Source organism: Scyliorhinus torazame, chromosome 18, assembly GCF_047496885.1.
Source record: "Scyliorhinus torazame isolate Kashiwa2021f chromosome 18, sScyTor2.1, whole genome shotgun sequence".
Classification (NCBI taxonomy): Eukaryota; Metazoa; Chordata; class Chondrichthyes; order Carcharhiniformes; family Scyliorhinidae; genus Scyliorhinus; species Scyliorhinus torazame.
In genome coordinates this window covers 59019198-59043871 of record NC_092724.1, presented here as the reverse complement: position 1 = coordinate 59043871, position 24674 = coordinate 59019198, and the positions used below count along the sequence as shown (strand labels likewise).

At 43.4% G+C, this 24674-nt stretch overlaps 1 protein-coding gene across 1 annotated transcript in view; it reads left to right on the top strand.

Moving 5' to 3' along the window:
• The first annotated feature begins 4981 nt into the window (after positions 1–4981).
• Positions 4982–24674, top strand: part of LOC140395234 (procathepsin L-like) — a 29072-nt gene continuing 9379 nt past the window's right edge. Inside the window, exons 1-5 of the mRNA XM_072482786.1 lie at positions 4982–5117; positions 12313–12438; positions 12875–12997; positions 16366–16515; positions 17766–17990. Coding sequence (XP_072338887.1) covers positions 12316–12438; positions 12875–12997; positions 16366–16515; positions 17766–17990 — 621 coding nt within the window. The 5' untranslated portion in view covers positions 4982–5117; positions 12313–12315. The remainder of the gene's footprint in view (positions 5118–12312; positions 12439–12874; positions 12998–16365; positions 16516–17765; positions 17991–24674) is intronic.

The following is a 24674-nucleotide window of genomic DNA, read 5'->3' as shown; positions in this document are numbered from 1 at the left end:
TCCCTAGCAGAGATATTTGAATCATCGACAGCCATAGATGACGTGCCTGAAGATTGGAGTGTAGCAAATGTTGTGCCTTTGTTTAAGAAGGGCTGCAGGGAATAGCCTAGGAACTCAGACCAGTGAGCCTAACGTCTGTGGGTAAGTTGTTAGAGAGAGAGAGAGATAGGATCTACAGTCATTTAGAGAGGGACAGTCAGCATGGCTTTGTCTGTGGAAAGTCATGTCTCATGAATTTAATTGAGTTTTTTTGAAGGGGTAACCAAGAAGGTAGATGAGGCAGTGCGGTTGACGTTGTTGTTGTCTACATGGACTTTAGCAAGGCCGTTCTCAAGGTGCCGCATGGTAGGTTGTTGCATAAGGTCAAATCTCATGGGAATCCAGGGGGAGGTAACCAATTGGATACAAAATTGGCTTGAAGACAGAAGACAAAGGGTGGTTGTCGAGAGTTGTTTTTCAAACTGGAGGCCTGTGACCAGTGGTGTGCCTCAGGGATCAGTGCTGGGTCTGCTGTTATTTGTTATTTATATTAATGATTTGGATGAGAATTTAGAGGCATGGTTAGTAAGTTCGCAGATGACACCAAGATTGGTGGCATACTGGACAGTGAAAAAGATTATCTAGGATTGCAACGAGATCTTGATCAATTGGGCCAGTGGGCCCATGAATGGCAGGTGGAGTTTAATTTAGATAAGTGTGATGTGGTGCATTTTGGTAGATGAAAACGGGCAGGACCTATTCAGTCAATGGTAGGGTGCTCCATACCACCACTCACACTGGCATCTAACTTACTGGCTGTGCATATTTGCAGTCTGGATCCTGAAAGGTTGGTGTAACATTGCACTTTTATCACCGCCAAACTACAAATGTATAATCTGACTTTGACTCAGAACAATACAAGCTTGTATTTCATCTACAACCCAACTAATTCTTTATTTGACTTTCCCAGTTACAACATTTTCAAAACTTGGTTTAAATATTTCCCCACACCAGGCTTATTCCTTCCGCTGCTTTTCCCTAGGAAAAAGATCTCACTGAGGGTAGCAATGCAATTTGGAGTCCTGATAGCTCGTTTGACATAATTGCAGTTCTTCTTTGTGGAAGGACACTCTTGAGATTATCCACAAGTGTTCCAACATGCCAAGTTGCAAAATTTAAAGCTTTGCTTTGAACACAAAAATGGTGATCCCGCAGCATGTGGTTCCCAGCCACGAGAAATTGGGACAGCTGATTTTTAGGGAACCTTTTCTAGCCCTTCACCAATTAGGGCGTGCAGAGGGTGTCTTGAAGAGGACTGTTCAATCACAGATTCTGCTGTCCCAAGCCACTTTTGTTCCAACAGAGCTGCTCAACAGCCTTCATGTATCTGTCACTTATGTGCAGATACTTGACTAGGGACTCCCAGGTTTCCAGATAATTCTCCATTCCTTCACCAATTCTCCATTGCCAGAGGACTGGGCAGAAAGACCCAAGTGCAAGCCTGCATGTGACTTAACATGAGAGACCTTGAGGGCTCAACATTGTCCACACAATCTTGATGGGGTTGTTGGTCAGGTTTTGTTGACATGTCAAACCACAATGACCAGGACCATCTTGCTGCTGCAGTCTTGGTCTGCATTTGCAGCCGGCGAGGTGCAAATCTTCCTTTGCTTGTTCTGACAGAGGATATTTTGGACAGCACTTTGTCTGGCACATCCCTCTGACCTTGCCACTGTAGCTGGTCCTTCTGGGAGCAAGGAGCTCCTGGCAGCAATGTTCAAGCGATCAGAGTGTATAAAACGTCTCACCACTTCAAGGTGGTGATCCACAGAAGGCAACTCCTAGCAACATCCAACAATAGTTACAAGAAAGGTTTTGGCAGAAATCTGGCACATTACCAAAGCACATCATCACATTTCATCCCACCTGTACGAGTGTGTGCCCCAAAGTTTACATCATATTTAACATGAAAAATAAAAAGCTGTTCTTGCAATTTCAGTGTTTTGAGCTACCAAACCCAAATCCATAGAAGCCCTACAGTGCAGGAGGCCATTCAACCTATCGAGTCCTCACCAACCCTCCGAAATAGCACTCTACCTAGGCCCACTCCCCCACCCTATCCCTCTAACCCCACATGTTAATCATTGCTAATCCACCTAACCAACACATCTTTGGTCTCTGGGAGGAAACCCACAGAGTTCTGGAAAATACTTCGCCCCTGCTAACTTTACATAGCATGAGATGTCAGCACTCAGATTGTCACTTAACTTCCAGTTTGAAGTGAATTCACAATCACCATACAGACTGGCAAAGTCAGAGCTTCCTGGCACCTAATCAAACATTGTTTGACAACTCATACTGCTGTTGTCTACTCCTACTCTCGTACTCAAATAACCCATATGCTTGGACAAAATCGAATCTTTCAATTATTTTAAGGACCTCAATCAGGTCCCATAAGAATCTATGAATCTACAGTGTAAAAAGCCTCAGTTCACTTGAATCAGTTTTTTCTATTGGTTTATGGAATGCAAGCATTGATAGCAAAGCCAGCATTTATTGCCCATCCCTAATTGCCTTTGAGAAGGTGGAGGCGAGCCGCCTTTGTGAACCGCTCCAGTCCAGGAATATGGTTTTGGTTGTTGGAGGTCAGTTATTGCAGCTCCAGAATATCACTGCAGGAATTCCTCAGGGTAGTGTCCTTGGCCCCACCATCTTCAGCTATCGAAGCAGTCCATGTCAAAATGCAGAAAGACCAGGACAACATCCAGGCTTGGGCTGACAAATAGCAAGTAACATTGGCACCCCACAAATGCCAGGTAATGACTGTGATGAATGGTTACTGCCTTATCATCATGTAAGGTGATGTCCCCTTTAAGACCAGGCTTGGAACCCTGGGGACTCCGCCTCTGCCCATCTGGGAGCCATACATAAAGGCCTGCCTCATGGTCTGTATAGCAGTCAGCTCTCGTCCAAATCTGTAGCATAGTTATTAGCCTAATAAAGCCTTCTTTACAGTTTAATCTCTAAGCATCATTATTGAGGGTACCTCAATGACCATCTCCACAAGAGAGAACAGAAACATTGGCCCTTGCCATTCAATGGCATCACCATCGCTGAATCCCTCCATTATCAACCTCCTGGAGGATTACTATTGCCCAGAAACTGAACTGGCCATATAAATACTGTGGCTGGAAGAGGTCAGAGGCACGGAATTCTGCGGCAGGTGACTCACCTACTGACTCCCCAAAGTCTGTCCACAATCTCCAAGTGCAAGTCAGAAGTGTGATGTAATAGTCTCCCCTTGCCTGGATGAGTGCCGCTCCAACATCACCCAAGAAGTTTGAGAGCATCCAGGACAAAGCAGCCCCGCTTGATTGGAAAGGCTCCGTGTGTGTGTTTGTGTCATAGGCTGCACTTCATGGCAAGCATCCTCACTTCAAGGGACAGTTAGAAGAAAACTGAGTCAATGCTACGAGACCTGTGCAGATCCCAACATGCCCAATTCCAGGTGCATCTTGATTTTTAGACCATAACATCACCACTGCAGGTATCCAAGGGATTATCACATGCTCCATTTTAGGTTTCAGAAACTATTGTGCATTCCTGTAAGGATGTTAGAACTAGGCCTCCGCACAAGTGTTGTCAAGATTCTCTAGGACTGAATTTTGCTGTCAGCTGTGAAGTAATGACATGGGGCCCAGAGCTGACCTTGAAGAAAGCTACCCACAAATAACTAGCGATTTTTTTGTCATGTTTATCACCTCTCCCTGATGTTAATTTGATTCTGACATTAAGTGAAGGGGATCTCAAGGAATCCAGAAACAAGTCAACTAAGTAGGCAACCGTGAAGAATTCCTCAGCCAGCAAACCAGGAAGCAAAATGCACTGATTATTTTTCACTTCCTCTAAATTTTAGAACAAAATAAAGTTTGTGGCATGCACATGGAAATAAATTTGGAGTTGAAATAAAAAAACCTCTAAAAAATCATATTTACCATATTATAAATCGAGACATGTTCTTATCATAATACAAAAATGACATTCCAGGGAACTTGCTCAGCAGTTGTTATAATTTTGTATGTTATTTTTAAAAAGTTCACCCCTAAGGAGATTTAACATTTTATCCAGTGATATTGCAGCGTAAAAGAGAAGGTTTACACCAGTTCAGTGATTTCTAAATATTGTCGGCTGCAAGGACTTCAAAACCTTGTGGAGAAGCAAAGATTCAATGATAACAATCCCTGCCGTGAACTGTGCATGTCTGGATACCAAAATTGCTGTCAGTTTCACAGTTGTAAAGGCAGCAAACATTGACAATTCTGCATTATTACACCTGCAAAGTCTAGGCGCATAAATACCACACAAAACTTTCTTTCTTACTAATCAGATTCCCGCTATTAGCTGCCTCCTTAAGATAATAATCTGTGAATTCTAAAAGTAGACAAACATCTCTGCTTTTTATTTCCATTTGTTGCTATCACTGATACCAGCAAGTTGTCATTTCATATCTACAAACATACCAGCTTCCAGCACGAGCTACTGGTTAATGAACAACAATGGTATTTAGTGACTAATCTTCTGGCTCACCAATCTATTACTAAAGGCATTTGTCCCTATCTTAACTAGCTCAATATAGGCTGGAGAAGAAACATTTACTGAGATCTGGGACACTCCAAATGATATCGCTCATTAAAAATCTTCAGCCCAGTTACCAACAAATTTAGACTGATCCATAATGGTGCCGTGGTGGTAAAGCCGTTTGGATGCTACTTGGACTGCAGCTTATCAGTGTGGTTTCTGAGTGCAGAGTAGAAAAAAACTTTCAGTACTGTTACCATTCATCTTGGTGATTACAACAGGTATACACAAACAGGCAAAAGGAAATTAACTTGTTTGGCAGTTTCGATTTAATAATTGTATGAGTGAATACATTAACAGGAAATGGGACTTGGTTAAGTTGATTTGCTTCACTGGCAGCATAAGAATGAAGCAGAGTGCATTGAAGGCAGTGCTGCTAAATTAACACCTAACTCGATTAGTCATTTTACAAGTTGGTTGATGCTAAGATATGTGCAAGTTTCCAGGAAGTCCCAGTGCACCAGTGAGCCGTAGTACGTGACTGTTAAGACCATAGCAAGGTTAGTTTGTTATATTTCTGTTTCTTTCTAATAATTTACACTGCTGGAATGTAATTTTTTTTTTTCCATCAGTATGTTATCCTGCTCCAAACTAAAGGCCCTGTACATCAAACTTGGTGTTTTGGCTTGATGTAACTTGTCTTCACTAAAGAAGTTTCTAAATTTGTCACTGGAAATCGAAAGTCTTTCAGCATCTCCTTTTGTAATCAATACTTTTCAAGTGTAGTCACTGCTATAATGTAGGAAACAGGACAGTCAGTTACACTCAGCAAGGTCCTACAAACAGCAATGTGATAATAACTAAGGTGCTTAGATAATGTAATGATAAATGTTGCACAGGACTCCAGGAAGAATCTACTCTTCTTTGAAATAGTGCCATGGATTCTTTTACGTCTAACTGGGAAGGCAGGTGGGATCTTGGTTTAATGTCGCATCTGGAAAGCAAGACCTCCAAAAGTGCAACATTTCACTAGTATTTTGTTGAATTATCAGCTTAAATGTATGATTCATGAGCTTGAGATAATGACCTTCTGTCCCAGAGGCAAGGCTACTGAAGGAGCCATGCTGGCACTGTAAAGATGTAGAAACAGTGCATAAAGGATTAAACAGTTTACTGTGGATTAATGTTTGCAAGGCACAGAAACAAAGTTATGGCAGATGAAGGTCACTTAATATGCACAGGAATGGTGCTCTCCAGGAAACAAGGCTGTTCTTATGTATTATTTAAGACAGAGTGCAAGGATATTTTGTTTAATATTTCCCAAGTAGGTTAAACAAGGGACAAACATCTTTGTCACTGCTATATATTTACCAATGATTGACTTCAATGTAACTTCAAATGGTTGGAATCGTATTCTGCAGAAATGATCTAAAGCAGACTTGGCTCAGATCAAATAACGAAGCTCAACCTGGATTACCTATGATTTACAATCATAGAATCCCTAGAGAGCAGAAAGAGGCCATTTGGCTCGAGTCTGCATCTTGGAAATAGCACGCTACCCAGGCCCACACCCCCATCCCCAAACTTTTGGATACGGAGGGGCAATTTAGCATGGCCAATCAACCCTAACCTGCACATCTTTGGACTGTGGGAGGAAATCAGAGCAACCGAAGAAACCCACGCAGACACAGGGAGAAAGTGCAAACTCCCCACGGACCGACACCAGAGGCTGGAATTGAATCCGGGTCCTGCGGTGCAGATACACCCACAGTACTGTTAGAGAGGGAGTTACAGAATTGTGTCTGAAACCTTTGTAAAAGGATCAAGTCATTGATTACTTGTCATTGACAAGTCTTTGCAGTGTCTCGACTCCTCCACTGCCTCAATAGTTGGGCTGCTTGTCTGACATTCAGTACTGAATGAACAAATATTTTCACCAATCAAATATTGAGAAGGCCGAAAACACAGTCTTCAATCCCTGCTCCAAACCCTGTTCCTTAGCCCCCAATCCCATCCCTCTTCCCTGGCAACTATCTGAGGCTGAACTAGACTGACAACCTTGATATCATAGTCAGCCCTGACATGAGCAGCTGACCACATACTCACCCTATCACTAAGGCCGTTATTTTCACATAAGGAACATCGCCCAATTGCTCATCTGCAGCCGAAACCCATGTTTTTATTACCTCGAGACTTGCATATGCCAACACTTTCCTGGCAGTCCTCCCACTTCTTATCCTCTGTAAACTTGAGGGCTGCTCATGCCCTCACTCACACCAAGTCTCATTCGCCCATCACCCCTGTTTTCATTGACTGACATTGGCTCCCATTTAAACAAGGATTTGACATTAAAATTCTCACCTGTTTACGAGTCCCTCCGTGACCTCATCCTCTTCCATCTTCATAATCTCCTCCAGCCCCATAACTCTCTGAAATATCCGTACCGCTCTCATGCTGGCCTCATGAACAGCCTTGTTTTATTCATTCCCTTATCGGTGGCTGAGCCTTCGGCTCTAAGTTTTAGAATACCCTCTCTAAATCATGCCGCTCTACCGAAGACACTGTTTAAAAATACTAAATGTTTGAACAAGCTTTTAGTCATCTGCCCTCGCTTATTCGTAGCAGTTCTGTATCAAACTTTTTATTGTAAAACTCCTGTGAAGTACTTTGGGATATTTGATATTTTAAAGCATTTGAAAATACAACTTGCTGATTTGACAGCTCGGTGACTAGTTATGGAACCACAGTAAAATAAAGTTGCCATAGTCCCAGATGAACATAGGCATGCTTTCCCCTTTGAGGGGGAGAGCTGATTGGTGGTGATTTATTTATTTATAAATTTAGAGTACCCAATTATTTATTTTCCAATTAAAGGGCAATTTAGCATGGCCAATCCACCTAATCTGCACATCTTTGGGTTGTGGGGTGAAACCCACGCAGATACGGGAGAATGTGCAAACTCCACACGGAGAGTGACCCAGGGCCGGGATTCAAACCCGGGTCCTCAGTGCCGTAGGCAGCAATGCTAACCACTGTGCCATCCCGACTGGTGGTGATTTAACCGGAGGATCACCACAGGTGAGAAGGTTGAGAAGGTGGGGCCTTCATGAATAACCTCAGGCGGTATGGGGATTGAACCCACACCGTTGGCCTCACTGCATCACAAACCAGCTATCCAGCCAACTGAGCTAAACCAACAAACTATAGAGGGCTGATAGATTCTAGAGTTGGGTTTCAGATGGTATGCTTTCCAATTGCCACAACTTTGAAAAAAGAGGCATGGAAACCTCAGGAAAAACAATGTAAACAGTTAATTTCTCAGGTTGCTGTGGTTCTTTTCTGAAGTTACACTGGCCCTGCAGAAATTCATTCCCTATGCTTAGAGAGAGAGTGAGTGGCATTGTCATTATTCAATTTGTTGGTTTTACACTATACAGTCTGTCCACTTGCCTTAAGAAAAGCCCTTCTTCATTTCACATCTCAAGTCTGAGTCTGGGAAAACTGTGAACGTTCAGTTCCTCTTCTTTTTAAAAATAAATTTAGAATATCCAATTCATTTTTTCCAATTAAGGGGCAATTTAGCATGGCCAATCCACCTACCCTGCACATTTTTTTTTTGAGTTGTGGGGGCGAAACCCACGCAAACACAGGGAGAATGTGCAAACTCCACACGGACAGTGACCCAGAGCCGGGATCAAACCTGGGACCTCGGCGCCGTTAGGCAACCGTGCTATCCTCTTGCGCCACCGTGCTGCCCCACTTCCTCTCCTTAAGGAGGACTACATGATGCTTTACGGTGGGCTGTATATAGAGTAAGGGATTGTGATTATTGAGTCTCACTATCATTTGCAATCAGAACGGCTAGAAAAGAGTACATTCCAAGCCAAAGAGATCGTGAAGACCGCTTACCAGTGGCTGGCAATTCTGAACCTAAGAAAATATCAACCATAAAACGTCACATAAACATCCAGATGGCAATTTCCTTATAATCGGCCAAATTGTTTCGGAACCAAATTTAGAGAAAATGGTAATGTTATTATTCTAATAACCCAGACGTGCAGGCTACTTTTATGAGGACACAGCTTCAAATCCCATCACAGCAGCTGGTGGAATTTAAATTCTATCAATAAAGCTGGAAAATAAACTTTCTCCGTACTTGTGATCATGAATTTACCATTGATTGTTGTGAAGACCCAGCTGGCTCACTGATGTCCTTTAAGGAAGGAAATCTGCCATCCTCACCTGGTCTGGCCTATATGTGACTCTCGACCTACAGTAATGTGGTTGACTCTTAACTGCCGTCGGAAATGGCCTAGCAAGCCACTCAGGTCAAGGGCAATTTGGAATGGGCAATAAATGCTGGCCTAACCAGCGATGCCCACATCCTGCAAGTTAATTTTTAAAAAATCTTTGAACCTTTCAAATTGCTATCCACTTTCGTTGCATATTGGATTTGGCAATAAAGAATGGTGTTTCTATTTGGTTTCACTTCAAACGTAAAAGGGTTAATGGTGACCACAGATTAAAATGATCCAGAGGCCCCCTCTCTTTGTTCCAGGTTTCAGCTTCGGCCCCCTTGCCTCTGAGACAGGAAGTTATGGATTCATGTTGCTCGTTTTAGCCTTAGTTTAATTGCTCTTGTTCTTTCACCTTTGCTCGATTCGCCAGGTATCTTTCTGATACCGCCACATGGTTCAAGTCCGAGTAATGATCAATAATCCAACACACCGCTTAGTAAGAGTTAAATCAACGCACATTTATTATATACAGCAATCAATACCTATACATTAATTCTACTTCTAAGCTACTTCCTACAACTAACAGGCCAATACTTAACTTTGGAAATGGCCCACCGGGTGAGGGAAACAAATGGCCTTTCGTATGGGTTCTGAGCCTGCGGGATTCAAAGCTGGTACAGGTCGATAGTCAGGAGTGCTTATCTCGTAGCGAGCGTTGGAGTAAGACTTACGTTTCTTGCGGCTGTTGTAGAGGGTCAGCAAAAGGGTCTCAAAGGGTGCGGGAGGATGGAGAGAGGAAGAGAGCGATTTGACCTTGGACTCTATTCTTATAGTCCCCAGGGGCTTCCTGCCTTTCGGGGCGGACCCTGTACCTGGTTCCAAGTGATTGGATTTGGTCCCAATCACTTGGTTCGATATTCTCCAATGCTGGAGCGATTCCTTGATCGATGGGCGGTTTCGGGGGGGTCAGTCACCTCTCTTTGTGTAAGCTCCTGCTGGCGCTGAAAAGTCTGGGTTGGCTTTGTGTTTCTAATTTGCAGCATATTGTTCCTGGGGATTGCTACTTAATATGCAGATTGCTGGTGTGTTATGTTGATGGCTGCAGGTATTGATTCTGTCTGGCCTTCCCAGAGGCGAATACACTATTTTACCTGCAGCTGTCTGTTTGAGTCCTGTTGGCTGATTTTCCCATCAGCCTCTTCCGTTCGCCATTTTAAATCGGGGTTTGACCATTCTAATCGGGAGTTAGCCATTTTACATGGCTACATTCAAGCCACACTTGCATAACTTACGCTGACATTTCCGTTCAGTACTCAGGGAATACTGGACCACCAGGTGTGCTTTCTCCTGGATAAAATATTAAACCATGACCTCTCATTTTGATGCAAAAGATCCCACAGCATTATTCAAAGATTATGGGTGGTGCCCTGGCACAAATGTTCATCCCTCAGCCATCACCACTAAAAACAGTTTATCTCATCACTTTGCTATGTACAAATCTGTTCCCATATTCCTCAACATTCTAACAAAGATTACATTTCGTTAAATATGATGGGTTATAGGATATCCTGAAGTCATGAAATTGCACTTTGCTTGTTTCTTTTTTCTCAGAACTTATTTTTCTCAGTTTCCATCATTTATAGACTTTACAGACGCTTCAAACTCAAACTGGGATTTCTTGACTCACTTAGATTTCTCATATTTTCTTCAATTTTTATTCAATACTCTTGTATTTCTCAAAAAAAACCTGACTTGAAAATGTCACCTCATGGAACATTTAACCGACTGCACCATAAATGTCAACAATTTCGCAACCATCACTACATAATCCACCACCATTAGCTTTCCAAAGTAAGGCAAAGGTCAAAGCCACAAACAGTGCTCTTTAATTGATTGCATTACTTGTAGATGCAGTGGTTCAACCACAAGTGTTCGTAGAGAATGACTAGGAGGTCATTTATTCTGTCCATGTCACTTATTTTGTCCTGAAGCTATTATTACCATAAAAGTTCTCTTACTTCAATCTTTCTTCAAATTTGATATATTTATTGTCACAATTCCAAGCAAAGCCACATCATCACCACCTTCTCGAGGGCAATTAGGGTCAGGCAACAAATGCTGGCCTAATAATGACGCCTACGTTCTGTGAAAGAATTTTTTTAAAGCCACCAGAGCCTGGTAATTTACTATTTGACGCACATACAAAAATCTATTAAAGTTTCCAAACAAAACTACTAAAAAAAATTCACATAGGAGCTTTGCAAGAGTGTCATAAAACCATTCCAACACCGAGCCACAGAGATATTAGGGCAGGTGATCAGTAGCTTGAGCAAAGAGGTTTTTAAGGCGCAACTTTGCCTGATATAGAGTTTACAAATGCCAACTGAAGTAATCAGTAAAATCCCACAGAAATATGACATACTCCAGTTCAAGGAAAATCAGGTTAAATTCAGAGTTTGGATATTATCTCAAGATCTTACTATTCCAAAGCAGTACTCATCAAGCTCCAAAATTCGACTTTCTGTAAACCTGTGCTGATTCAACTCTGGTGTCCTCTGTCCTTGCTCGCATCATGTCCCATTCACCCACCACCCCTGTCCTCACTGACCCACATTTGCTCCCAGTTAAGTGTCTCCATTTTAAAATGCTTGTCTTTGTTTTCAAATACCTTCATGGCCTCACCCTTCCTCATCTCTATAATTTCCTCAGCCCCATAACCCTCCAGTATGTCTGTGCTCCTCCTAATTCTGATTCCTTGAACACTGATTTTAATAACTCCAGTTTTAGTTGCAGGCCTTCAGTTGTCTACGTTCTAAGCTCTGGAATTCCCTCTATAAACCTCTCCACCATCCTTTCAGACACTCATCAAAACATACTCCTTTGGCCAAGCTTTTGGTCACCTGCCCCATAGCTCTTTATGTCGTCAGTGCCAAACTTTGTTTTATAATGCTCCTGCAAAGTCCCATGGGATGTTTTATTACACAGTATTATATAAATACAAGTTGCTGTTAAAATTGGATAAAAAAAAAAAAAAAAATCAACTGTACATTAAGTTAGGGTGAAGATTTGAATGAGGTTTACAGGGGTCAACGCCTAATATTTTTGATACCCATAAACGTCAGCTATCTGCCTTTAGTTCAATGGAAGCATCTTCACATGACACCTTATAATTTGGCGGCCTTGGCGAATATATATATCCAATGCTGTTGACCAGGCTTATTCATTCACAACAAGGCAAGGAGTCATGTTCATAGTGCACTTATTCCCCTTCAGGCTACAGTGTAGTTGTTATACTATAGTAGCCAACATCCGTCAGAAATTAATCTGAGTCTTGGAGACTATGGGCTATATTACAGCCTTGTTTGCTCTAAGTTAACAAGGTTTTAATGTACATAGCTCACATCAGCACATGTAAAGATTGAGTCATTGGAATCGGTAGTTTTAATTGATGTTAATATACTGCACTGTAATGATGATTAGTCTCGTGTCTAACAGTTTATAATCTCTTTGGCAATAGACGATGAAGATCTTTCCTTTTCTGGTGACTTGTATTCTGACTGCAGTCTCTTCACTCACCTTTGACTCTGCACTGGATGAAGATTGGATGGAATGGACATCACTTCATGGAAAACTGTATGGAGGGGTAAGAAACAGAAACACTGGAGGTATTCAATTTGGCAAGACTCATCTGTTTGCTTTTGTTAAAATCAAAAAAGACTGAAAGTCTCAACTAGCCCATAATACCTCATGATCAGGTGCTTTCTTTCACTCCATTCGAGTGCGGTGGCCGGGGCGGGGGAGGGGATATTAATTTATTTAAATGGTTAAACAGTTAAAAGGTGTAAATAATGAGTTTGTTATCCAAAATTAAAGAAAGTATATAATGACCTCAAGCTTGTCCACAGCACTGTACAGTCCTATCATATGTTCAGCTAATAATTAAATTGTAGTCTGAATCCTTTGAGCAGATGGCTAGCTTGTCATCACTGCTATCTATCTCTATGCTCTCTTGTGTTGGGTACGCCAAGTTTTCAGGAGTCTTGATTACGAAGCTAGAATTTTTGTGTTTTTACATTTAGAATGAAGAAAATTGGAGGAGAATAACATGGGAGAAGAACCTCAAAAAAATTAAAGATCATAACCTGGAGTATTCAATGGGTAAACACACATTTCGCATGGAGATGAATCACTTCGGTGATATGGTGAGTCTCAAAACAAAGTGACTGCAGGTATTTACGAACATACAAAATAGGAGCAGAAGCAGGCCACCAGCCCCTTGGGTCTACTCTACCATCCAATAAGATAATGGTTGATCCGTTTGTGTTCTGAATTCCACATTTCAATCTACCTCTCCGATAACCAGCGATCCCTTGCCTAACAAAAATCTATCTATCTCTGCCTTAAAAATATTCAATCTTCCACCTCCACCCCCTTCTGAGGCAGAGAATTCCAAAGTCACACAACCCTCATAAAAAAATTATCCTCACCTCAGTCCCAAAAGGACGACCCATAATTTTAAAACAGTGCCTCCGAGTTCTAAACACCCTTTCAACGTCCACCTTGTCTAGATAGTCAGGATCTTATATACTTTAATCAAGTCGCTCCTCATTCTTCTTAACCCGAGTCGAAAAGGTCCAGTCTGTCCAACCTATCCTCTTAAGACAAGCTGTTCATTCCAGGACTCAGTCTGGTAAACAACCTCTGAGCCGCATTCAATGCATTTACATCCTTCCTTAAATAAAGAAACCAAAACTGCACATAGTATTCGAGATATGGTCCGTCCAATGCCCTTATGATATCCTTGCTTTTATGTTCAATTCCTCTTGTAATAAAGGACAGCATTCCATTAGCTTTCTTGAAAGCATGCTGCAACTGCATACTAACGTTTGAATCACGCATGAGAACAGAAGAGGTTTTTCTGCATCTCGGAATTCTGCAGTCGTTTTCCGTTGAAGTAATATTCTTTTTTAATTCTTCCTGAAGTGAACAACTTCACATTTTCCCATATTTTACTCCATTTGCCAATCTTCTGCCCACTCACTCAAACTATCCATATCCGTTTGCAACCACTTTATGTCCTCTTCACAACATCCTTTACTACCTAGCTTTGTCTCATCTGCCATGCCTTTCACTTCCCTCATCTAAGTCAATGATATAAATTGTAAAAGCTGAGGCAACTCATCACATTCTGCTATTCAGAAAAAGCCCCACTTATGCATACTCGTTGGCTGCCAGAAAACAATCTTTTAGCCACTACTATGCTACCTCTAACACAACGAGCTCTTAACTTTGCGCAGTTTGGGTCAGCCGCATCCTTTCAGTGTCAGTTTGACTTAGCTTGTAATACTTTTTTGACATTGAGGTTTGTGTGATCACGTCCCACTGCACTACTAAGAGAATTCAAACTTCATTGTTCATTAATGTAAGCCTACTTGTGACAATAAAGCTCATTATTATTATGCTACACTGTGCGAGGTTGTAATTTTTGGATCCGATATTAAGCACATTCACTCACTAGGGCGAATGGCACTTTTCAAAGAAGAGCAGGAAATTCTCCCGGTGAGCTGATCAACATTTTTTAAACAAATAACACCATCAAAACCAAAGTAGCTGGTCAGTCATTCATGTGTTGTTTGGGGGAACATTTTGTTCACAGCATGTTCTCCTAAATTGGCTGCTGCCATCAAGTACCAAAACAACAATCATTATACTGCAAAGTAGGCCTTTGGCTGTGAACTATTTTGGGGTGTTCTAAAGAGAAGAAACATTGAGTGGGATTCTCTGGCTTCCCAGCCGTGTGTTTTTCAGCTTCAATGTCCACTATCATCATATTTTGCTTGCAAGTGTCCTTATGGTGGAGGTATGAAAAACTAGCAGATCGCAACCCAGCGACCAGTTCACTGTACAGAAGATCTTTGGGTACATGGGCATCATTCACCTGATGAAAGCTGACGCAGTGCAGACATCCTGGACTTAGCAATGGTGCACGCTGATGGAATTAATGTATTCCAGGACCTCGGAGTTGTTCATCTTGCCTACAAATGCTACTGATACTTTGGAGACAGCCAAGGTACAGTCTGTTCTGCATTCTCTTCTCCCTGGGATATATTGTCCAGGTCACACCACTATAGAAGAATGCACGAAGAATGTAGGTTTGCTGGACTTGCAGTTTGGTGTTCTCAGTCAGTTTGCTGTTGTTTCACACTGTTACTCAGCTTGGAGATAACATTCGCAGCGGTTACAACGCACTTGCAGAATTCAACATTAAGTGACAGATGCTGGTGATTGTGGAACCTGATAAGTGAAGTTATCAACTACCTCCAGAGTCATACTGGCAATGCTGATTGGTGGCCCGGCAACATCCCGAACATTGACATTTGATACTGATGGTCCAACCAAACTCTTTACAGGCACGGGTATGTTTGTGCATTTGCTGTTGGATATGGCCATCAGAATGGAATGCTAGTGCAGCATCCTTGGTGAAGTGACTCTCCGATGAGGCAATATCTAACAGGTATCAGGAGCCTTTAAGCCAAGCATCCAATTCATCCCCAAATTAAATAACTTACCTTAATCATGGCAAGCATTACTCCAGATCACGAGTCCAGTAATACCACCATAACCATGCATAGATCAACAAGGGATTCAATGCATAGTAAACATATCTCAACCAGGAGACATCAGAAATGATACCCAGAGCCTGAGAAATAGAACCAAAGTATATGGAAAAGAATTATTTTTTTTGCACCAAAAAAATGGGTTGTCTTCTACCCCACAATTTACATTTCCAGACTGATGGTCACAAGTGAGCAGCTTTTAGTATGAAAGGTGCTGTATTCATGATAATGACCAGTGTCCATTTCTGGTTTGGACACGTGTGAAGGCATTGGAGCGCAGAAAAGATTTTGGACAGTAGTTCCAGGGGTGAGAGACTTCAGTTAGGACGATAGATTGGTAAAGCTGGGACTGTCGCAACAGGGACCCTAACACGGTCTGAGGGTCAAATTCAGTATTAGCAGTCAGGTGAGATGGGTGTGGGTGCAAGTCCTTAGGTTGATACTCTCACGGTAGTATTCAGGCTCACGGTAGTATTCAGGGAGTGCTGTCTTTTGGATGATATGTTAACCAAGGACCCATCTGCCCTTTACAGTGGAGCTAAAGGGCCCCATGCCCTATTTCAAAGAAGTGCAGTGTTGACAACACTCCATGTTGTCCGGGCCAAATTTTAACAGCAAGTTTCACAAAATACAGATCAGGTCATCATGACAAAGGGTTTGACAAAGGGTCATCTGGACTCGAAACGTTAGCTCTTTTCTCTCCCTACAGATGCTGCCAGACCTGCTGAGATTGTCCAGCATTTTCTCTTTGGTTATTATCACATTGATGTTTGTGGAAAATTGCTGTGTACAAATTGACTCGTGTTTCCTGCATTGCAACACTGATTAACTTCCAATGGATTTCTTTGGCTCTAAAAAAAAAAAACGATTTTGGGACATTCCAAGGGCATCTTTCAGATATTCATTAAAAATACACTGAACACCATCATTTTTTTTATTTTTGTATTCTTCAGACTAGTGAAGAGTTCAACCAATGCATGAATGGATTTGTTCAAAGAAACCCACAGAGTTCCACTCTCAATGAACCAACACCCAATCAGTCTGATGTTCCTCAGACTGTTGATTGGCGTGGACATGGCTATGTCACAGAAGTGAAGAATCAGGTGAATATCCATATTCTGAAAGCATGTTTTAGGTCCAACTCAAGTAAATCATAGCCCAGTCTTACTGTTAGACTCTTTGAAGAATGTATTTGGTTTACTGTCAGAAATTTTTGTCAAAGGGTCAGTGGGGATGATATATCGAATATCAAAATACGCTAAAGAACAATTTTGGGCATGATGTTGGGTTATGCTAACCAAGGACCCAACTGCGCTCTTCAGTGAAGTTGAAGGGCCCCATGCTTTATTTCAAAGAAGTGCAGGGGAGTCCTCCATGTCGTCTGGGCCAAAATGTAATCAACAAAAATCACTAAAGAGAAATGATCAGGTCATTATCACATTTCTATTTGTGGAACCTTGCTGTGTTTAATGTTTCAACTTATTCCACTTAAACATTGACACCTCAACTGAAATATAACATTGCTGCAATTTAAATGTGCCGTGGTCCCATAGTTATTCTGCTCTGTAGCAATGGATTTAAGTCATGATGCTCTGGTCCATGCAGCTCATCTATCTGCAGCACATGTTTGATGAATTTCTGAACACTTTAAATCCCAATATTGACAAGAATCCATCTAGTTCCTAGTTGAAATTCATTATAGTCTTCATCGGATACGCCCTTCATCCTAGGCATAAGCTGATTAAACCTTCTATGAACTGCTAACAAAATGATATCCTTTTTCAAATAAGGAGACCAAAACTGTGCACAGATGTGGCTCCACCAAGGCCATGTACAGCAGCAGAAAACCGTCCTTACTGAGGGAGGCACTGTAGCATAGTGGTTAGCACTGCTGCTTCATCGCTCCAGGGAGCAGGGTTCGATTCCGGCTTGGGTCACTGTCTGCACGGAGCCTGCATGTTCTCCCTTTGTCTGTGCGGGTTTCCTCAGGGTGCTCCGGTTTCTTCCCATAAATCCCGAAAGATTAGGTGAACGTTAGGTGAATTGGACATTCTCAATTCTCCCTTTGTGTACCCGAACAGGTGCCGGAGTGTACCGACTAGCGGTTTTTCACAATAACTTCATTGCAGTGTTAATGGAAGCCTACTTGTGACAATAATAAAGATTATAAGATTATTTCTATATTTCCCTCCCCTTGTAATAAATACTAACATTTAATCTGCTTTCCAAATCATACGCTGTATCTTTCCCTAACATTTTGTGACTCATGTCCGAGGACACCCAAATCCATCTGTACAAGTGCGTTCTGCAGTCTTTCTCCATTTAAATAATACCTTGACTGCTGCATTACCAGGGTCGTTGTGGTTCATGCTGGGCATTCAGTGCAACCGGATCACTAGAGGGGCAGATCTTCAGGAAGACAAGAAAACTCATCTCGCTGAGTGAACAGAACCTAGTGGACTGTTCTAGACACCATGGCAACAAAGGATGTTGCGGTGGACGAATAGAACAAGCGTTTAAGTATGTGGAGCACAATGGTGGAATAGACAATGAGACTTCCTATCCCTATACTGGAATGGTAAGAGCTTACGAGAGTGACAAAATCCAGTATTTTCTACAGGTGTACCTCTAGAAATTAGTCAAATGGTAGTTTAAGGAAGTTGTTATATCTACCAAATATAGATATTTATTTTCTTCTTTAAAAGTTCTCATTATAGTTACCCTTGGTGTCCTGTTTTGAAATCAGTACCATACTCTGCTCTTTTTCAGTATCATTTTTTGATTACCATTATTCACTGAAGTGCGCTACTCTCATGCCTGACATCAGATTGCTATTACAAAGAATAAAACAGCACAGGAACAGGCCCTTCGGCCCTCCAAGCCTGTACCGGTCATGATACCAACCTTTGCCAAAACCCTCAGCACTTCCTTGGGCTATATCCGGCTATGCCCATCCTATCCATGTGTTTGTCAAGATGCCTTTTGAACGCCGTTAATGTAGCTGCTTCCACAACCTCCCCTGGCAACGCGTTCCAGGCACTCACCACCCTCTGTATTATAAACCTGCCTCGCACATCTCCTCTAAACTTTTCCCCATGGACCTTAAACCTATGCCCCCTGGAGACTGACCCCCTTTCACCCTGGGAAAGTGTGCCTGCCCATCCGCTCTACCTATGCCCCTTGTAATCTTGTAGACCTCTATCAGGTCACCCCTCAACCACCGTCTTTCTAATGAAAACAGTCCCAGTCTCTTCAGCCTCTCCACATAGCTAACACCCTCCAGACCAGGCAACATCCTGGTAAACCTCCTCTGCACCCCTCTCCAAAGCCTCCACATCCTTCTGGTAGTGTGGTGACCAAAATTGCGTGCAATATTCCAAGTGCGGCCTTACCAAGGTTCTATACAACTGTAGCATGACTTGCCAATTTTTATACTCGATGCCCTGTCCAATGAAGGTAAGCATTCTGTATGCTTTCTTGACGACTTTGTCCACTTGTGTTGCCACCTTCAAAGATCTGTGGACCTGCATGTCCAGATCTCTCTGACTTTCTATATTCCAAAGAGTTTTACCATTTACGGTATATTTCCCCTCTATGTTAGGCCTACCAAAATGCATTACCTCACATATTTCCGGATTAAACTCCATTTCCCATTTCTCTGCTCAAATCTCAACCTATGTCCTGCTGTATCTTATGATAATCCTCAACACTATCTGCCACTCCACCAACCTTGGTGTCATCCGTGAACTTACTAATCAGACCGGCTAAATTTTCCTCCAAATCGTTTATGTACACCACAAAAAAACAGAGGCCCCAGCACCTATCACTGTGGAACACCACTAGTCACAACCTTCCACTCAGAAAAACAGCCTTCTCCTGTTACCCTTTGCCTCTGTTACCAAGCCAGTTCTGTATCTATCTTACCACCTCACCTCTGATCCCATGTGACTTCACCTTTTGTTCCAGTCTGCCATGAGGCACCTTGTCAAATGCTTTACTGAAATCCATGTAAACAATGTCCACCGACCTCCCCATATCAATCATCTTTGTCACCTCCTCAAAAAACTCGATCAAGTTAGTGAGGCACGACCTCCCCTTCACAAAACCAAGGTGTCTATCGCTTATGAGTCTATTGGTTTCCAAATGGGTATAAATCCGGTCCCTGAGAATTCTCTCCAATAATTTACCTACTACTGATGGCCTATAGTTTCCAGGATTATCCCTGCTACCTTTCTTAAACAGCGGTACTACATCAGCTATTCTCCAGTCCTCTGGGATCTCACCTGCAGCCAATGAGGATACAAAGATGTCAGTCAAGGCCCCAACAATTTCCTCCCTGCTTCCCTCAGTATTCTGGGATAAATCCCATCTGGCCCAGACTGATCCACCTTAACATCTTTTAAGAGACCCAATACATCCTCCTTTTCGATGTTAACATGATCCAGACTGCTCACACACCCTATTCAAGAATCAACTTCCACAAAGTCCCTTTCTTTACTGAACACTGATGAAAAGTATTTATTTAGTACCTCGCCCATTTTCTCAACACATTGTCCTTAAGTGGTCCAATCCTTTCCCTGGCCACCCTCTTGCTTATTACATATGAATAAAAAGCTTTAGGATTCACCTTAATCCTACTTGCCAAGGACTTTTCATGACCCCTCCTAGCCCTGCTAATTTCCCGCTTCAGTACCTTCCTATTTTCTTTATACTCAAGGGTTTCGACTGTTCCCACTCTTTTAGATCGTACAAAAGTCTTTTTCTTTTTGACGAGGTTCACAATATCCCTCGTTAGCCAAGGTTCCCTAAACTTCCCATACTTATCCTTCATTCTCTCAGGAAAGTGACTTTCCTGAATCCTAATCAACTGTCACTTGAAAGACTCCCACATGTCCGATGTTGATTTATTATCCAACAGCCACACCCAATCCAAATTCTTCAATTCCTGTCTAAATGTTATCATAGAATTTACAGTGCAGAAGGATGCCATTCGGCCCATCGGGTCTGCATCTGCCCTTGGAAAGAGCACCCTACCTAAGCCCCACGCCTTCACCCTATCCCCTTTATCTCCGTAACCCAGTAACCCCACCTAACCTTTTTTAACACTCAGGGCAATTTAGAATTGCCAATCCACCTAACCTGCATATCTTTGGACTGAGAGGGGAAACCGGAACACCCGGAGGAAACCCACACACACACACAGGAAGAACGTGAAGACTCCACACACACAGTGATCCAAGCCGGAATCGAACCTGGGACCCTGGAGCTGTGAAGCAACTGTGCTAACCACTGTGCTACCGTGCGACCCACCGTAATTTGCCTTTCCCTAGTTCAACACCTTAACGCGAGGGTTACCCTCATCCCTGTCCAAAAGTACCCTAGAACTTACGGAATTGTGGTCACTACTCCCAAAATGTTCCCCTACTGAAACCTCAACCACCTGCCCAGGCTCACTCCCCAATACCAGATCCAGTACTGCCCCTTCCCTAGTTGGACTATCTACATATTGCATCAAGAAGGCTTCCTGGATACACCTTACAGACTCTGCCCCATCCAAACCCTTAACACTAAGTGAGTCCCAGTCAATATCGGGGAAATTAAAATCCCCTACCACAACAACCCTGTTACTTATGCACCTATCCAAAATCTCTCTACCTATCTACTCCTCTATCTCTCGCTGGCAGTTAGGGGGCCTGTAATAAATGCCCAACATTGTGATTGCCCCCTTCCTGTTCCTAAATTCTACCCAGATTGCCTCATTGTATAAGCCCTCCAAGGTGTCCTCCCGCAGTACGGCTCTAACATTCTCCTCAACCAGTAATGCTACATTCCCACCCCTTTTACATCCCCTCTATCTCTCCTGAAGCATCTATATCCTCCAACAATCAGCTGCCAATCCTTCCTTTAACTATGTTTCTGGGACAGCCACAACATTGTAATTCCAAGTACTAATAAGTGCTCTAAGTTCAACTGCCTTACCCGCTATACTTCTGGCGTTGAAACAAATACACTTCAAACCACTGTGTTTGAACAGACAGGGTGATGTTGTTATTTTATTTTTGTGCTTCCCCTTTGGTTTTCACACCATCTAAGCTAGAGCTCTGGTTCCCACCCCCTGCCATACCAGTTTAAATCCTTCCAAGTGACTCTAGCAAACCTCCCAGCCTGGATATTGGTGCCCCTCCAGTTTAGGTGCAACCTGTCTTTCTACAGGTCATATCAGCCCTGGAAGTGATCCCAGTGGTCCAGAAATCTGAAACGCTCCCTCCTGCACCACCAGCTCAGCCACGTATTGAGCTGCACTATCCTCCTATTTCTAGCCTCACTGGCACGGGGCACAGGGAGTAATCCTGAGATTACAACCCTCGAGGTCCTGCTTTTTAGCTTATTGCCTAACTCCCTGAACTCCTTCTGCAGGACCTCATCACTCTTCCTGCCTATGTTGTTAGTACCTATGTGTACTACGACCTCTGGCTGTTCACCCTCCCCCTTCAGGATGCCCTGACACCAGGGAGGCAACACACCATCCTGGAGTCTCTTTCCTGTCCACAGAAGCACCTATCTGTACCCCTTAGAGTCCCATATAACCATTACTCTCCTACACTTTGCCCTCCACTGCTGAGCAACAGAGTCAGTTGTGGTGCCACTGTCTGGCTGCTGTTGTTTTCCCCTGATAGGCTATCCCCCTATCCCCCTCATAGTATCCAAAACAGTATACCTGTTAGAGAGGGGGACAGCCACAGGGGATTCCTGCACTGCCTGCCTGCCCTTTCTAGCGGTCACCTATCTGCCTGCCTGCACCTTGGGTGTGGCCACGTCTCTATAACTCATATCTATGACGCTTTCTGCCACCTGCATGCTGCTAAGTGCATCCAACTGCTGCTCCAACCGAACCACATGGTCTGTGAGGAGCTGCCATTGGTTACACTTGCTGCAGACGTAGTCGACCGGAATGCTGGAAGCGTCACAGATCTGCCACATCTCACAGTTAAGAGCATTGCACCCCGCTGAGTGACATTTAAGCACTAGTTAATTAAGTAAAAATAATCACTCAAATCATTATTAGATTAAGTTACGATTGACTATATGGTCCCCGACACCAGATTGCCACTGTAAAATTAAAAGCTAAATACTAATCTCTGCCCTCTGGTTTAGTTACTCCTCTACCTAGTTAATAAGTTTTAATTAGTTTTTATTTCAAATTTAACACAGATTCCTTACCAGCCAGTCAGGTCACAGCTTTACTGTGACATCTCTTTGTTTTCCCTCCCCACAATTTGAAAACACACAGAGACACAGACACAAATACTACTTACCTCCTCAGACGCAGTCCCGATTTCTCCCGCTCAGCTCCGCTCCCGATATGCAGGTCTTACCTGCGACTCACCAATCAATATATACATCGGGTATATTTGGGTCTGGAAGGATAATCTTATTACATACCAACTTTAGCAAATGTGCTGGTCACAAGGAGAGTTTGCTTGCCAGTTACAACAGAACCAGACCACATTTATCCATTTATGCCATGTTTGCTGGAGCAATCCAACACAAAACCAATTTGCATTGTTTGCTCTTAATGGCCCGGTTTCTTGCAGGCTCTTCAAATATTTATCCATTTTTCTTTACACAATACAATGTTTTGCAAAAACTAATTCCAGTGGCAAGCATTTAATCTCCACTATTTCCAACCACGCCTCATAATCTCTCTGACAATCTCTAAAACTAATGATTCTCCAACCAGAGAAAATATTATTTCCTTATTCAGCTCAGTTTAAATCCTTTGTATATATTTAAAAAAATATTCTATTCAGGCATATTTCTAAAAACAAACCAAAACAGAGGCAAAATCGTACAACATTTTAAATAACCAATACCCACTGCCCCCTCCACCACCGTCCCCTTCTCCCACCCTGCCTTCCCCATTTTAACCCCCCTTCCCGCCCCTTTGCTGATCCCTCAATCCTCCTTAGAGAAGTCAATGAAAGGCTTCCACCTCAGAGTGAACCCATCGACCGACCCCCTCAGGCCGAACATGACCTTCTCCAGCCTCAGTAATTCAGCCAGGTCACTCATCCACAGCCACGCTTTCGGTGGCTCGGGGTCCCTCCATCCCAGCAAGATCTGACTCCGGGCTATCAGGGAGGCAAAGGCCAAGAAATTGGCCTCTCCCACCCCCCCTGGACTGGGTATTCCGACGCCCCGAATATCGCTACCTCTGGACTCGGAGCCACCTTCACCCCCAGCACCTCGGACATTACGCCTGCAAATCCCGACAAGAACCCTCTTAGCTTTGGACATGCCCAAAGCTTGAGGACGTGATTTTCGGGCTCCCCCTGCACCACTCACACCTAGCTTCTACCCCATCAAAACACCTACTCATCCACACTACCATCATATGTGCCCTATGAATTACCTAAAACTGAATGAGGCTTAGCCTCGCACACACCGAGAATGCATTCACCCTCTGCAGGGCCTCAGCCCATGTCCCGGCCTCTATCTCCCCTCCCAACTCCTCCTCCCACTTACGCTTTATATCCCCCAGCGAGGCTCCCTCCCAATCCGTGAGCTCCTTGTAGACCTCGGACACCTACCCCTTCCCTATCTTCTCCTTTGACAGCACCTTATCCTGCAACCCCAAGGGCGGTAACCCAGGAAAAGACGGCACCACTCTCCTCACAAAATCCTGGACCTGCAGGTACCAGAAACCGTTCCCCCATGCGTGCTCAAACTCTTCCTCCAGGTCCTCCAACTTTGTGAAACTGCCCCCTATAAACTGTTCTCCGAACCGCTCGATCCCCGCCTGCGGCCACCATGAAACCTCGTGTCCAACCCCCCCAGTGCAAACCTATGGTTGTCACAAATCGGTGCCCACACTGAGGCACTCCCCAATCCCAAATGCTGCCTCCACTGCCCCCACATCCTCAAGGCTGACACCACCACCGGGTTCACCGAATGTCTGGCAAAGTGAGAATGGCAGAGGCGCTGTCAACAACGCCTTTAGGCCGCTCCTTACAAGAAACCGCCTCCAACCACCCCTTCCCCCACTACTCATTTCCTAACCATGGCGATGTTCGCCACCCAATAGCAGTTCATTATTGTCGGCATTGCCAGACCGCCCATTGACCTTTTTAAAGAACTTCGGGACAAAGATCGGGAGATTTCTGAAACAGAAACTTTGGCAGCACTGTCCTTTTTACTGTCGGCACCCATCCCGCCAGCGTTAATGCCACCTCTTAAAGTTCTCCTTCATCTGCTCCACCAA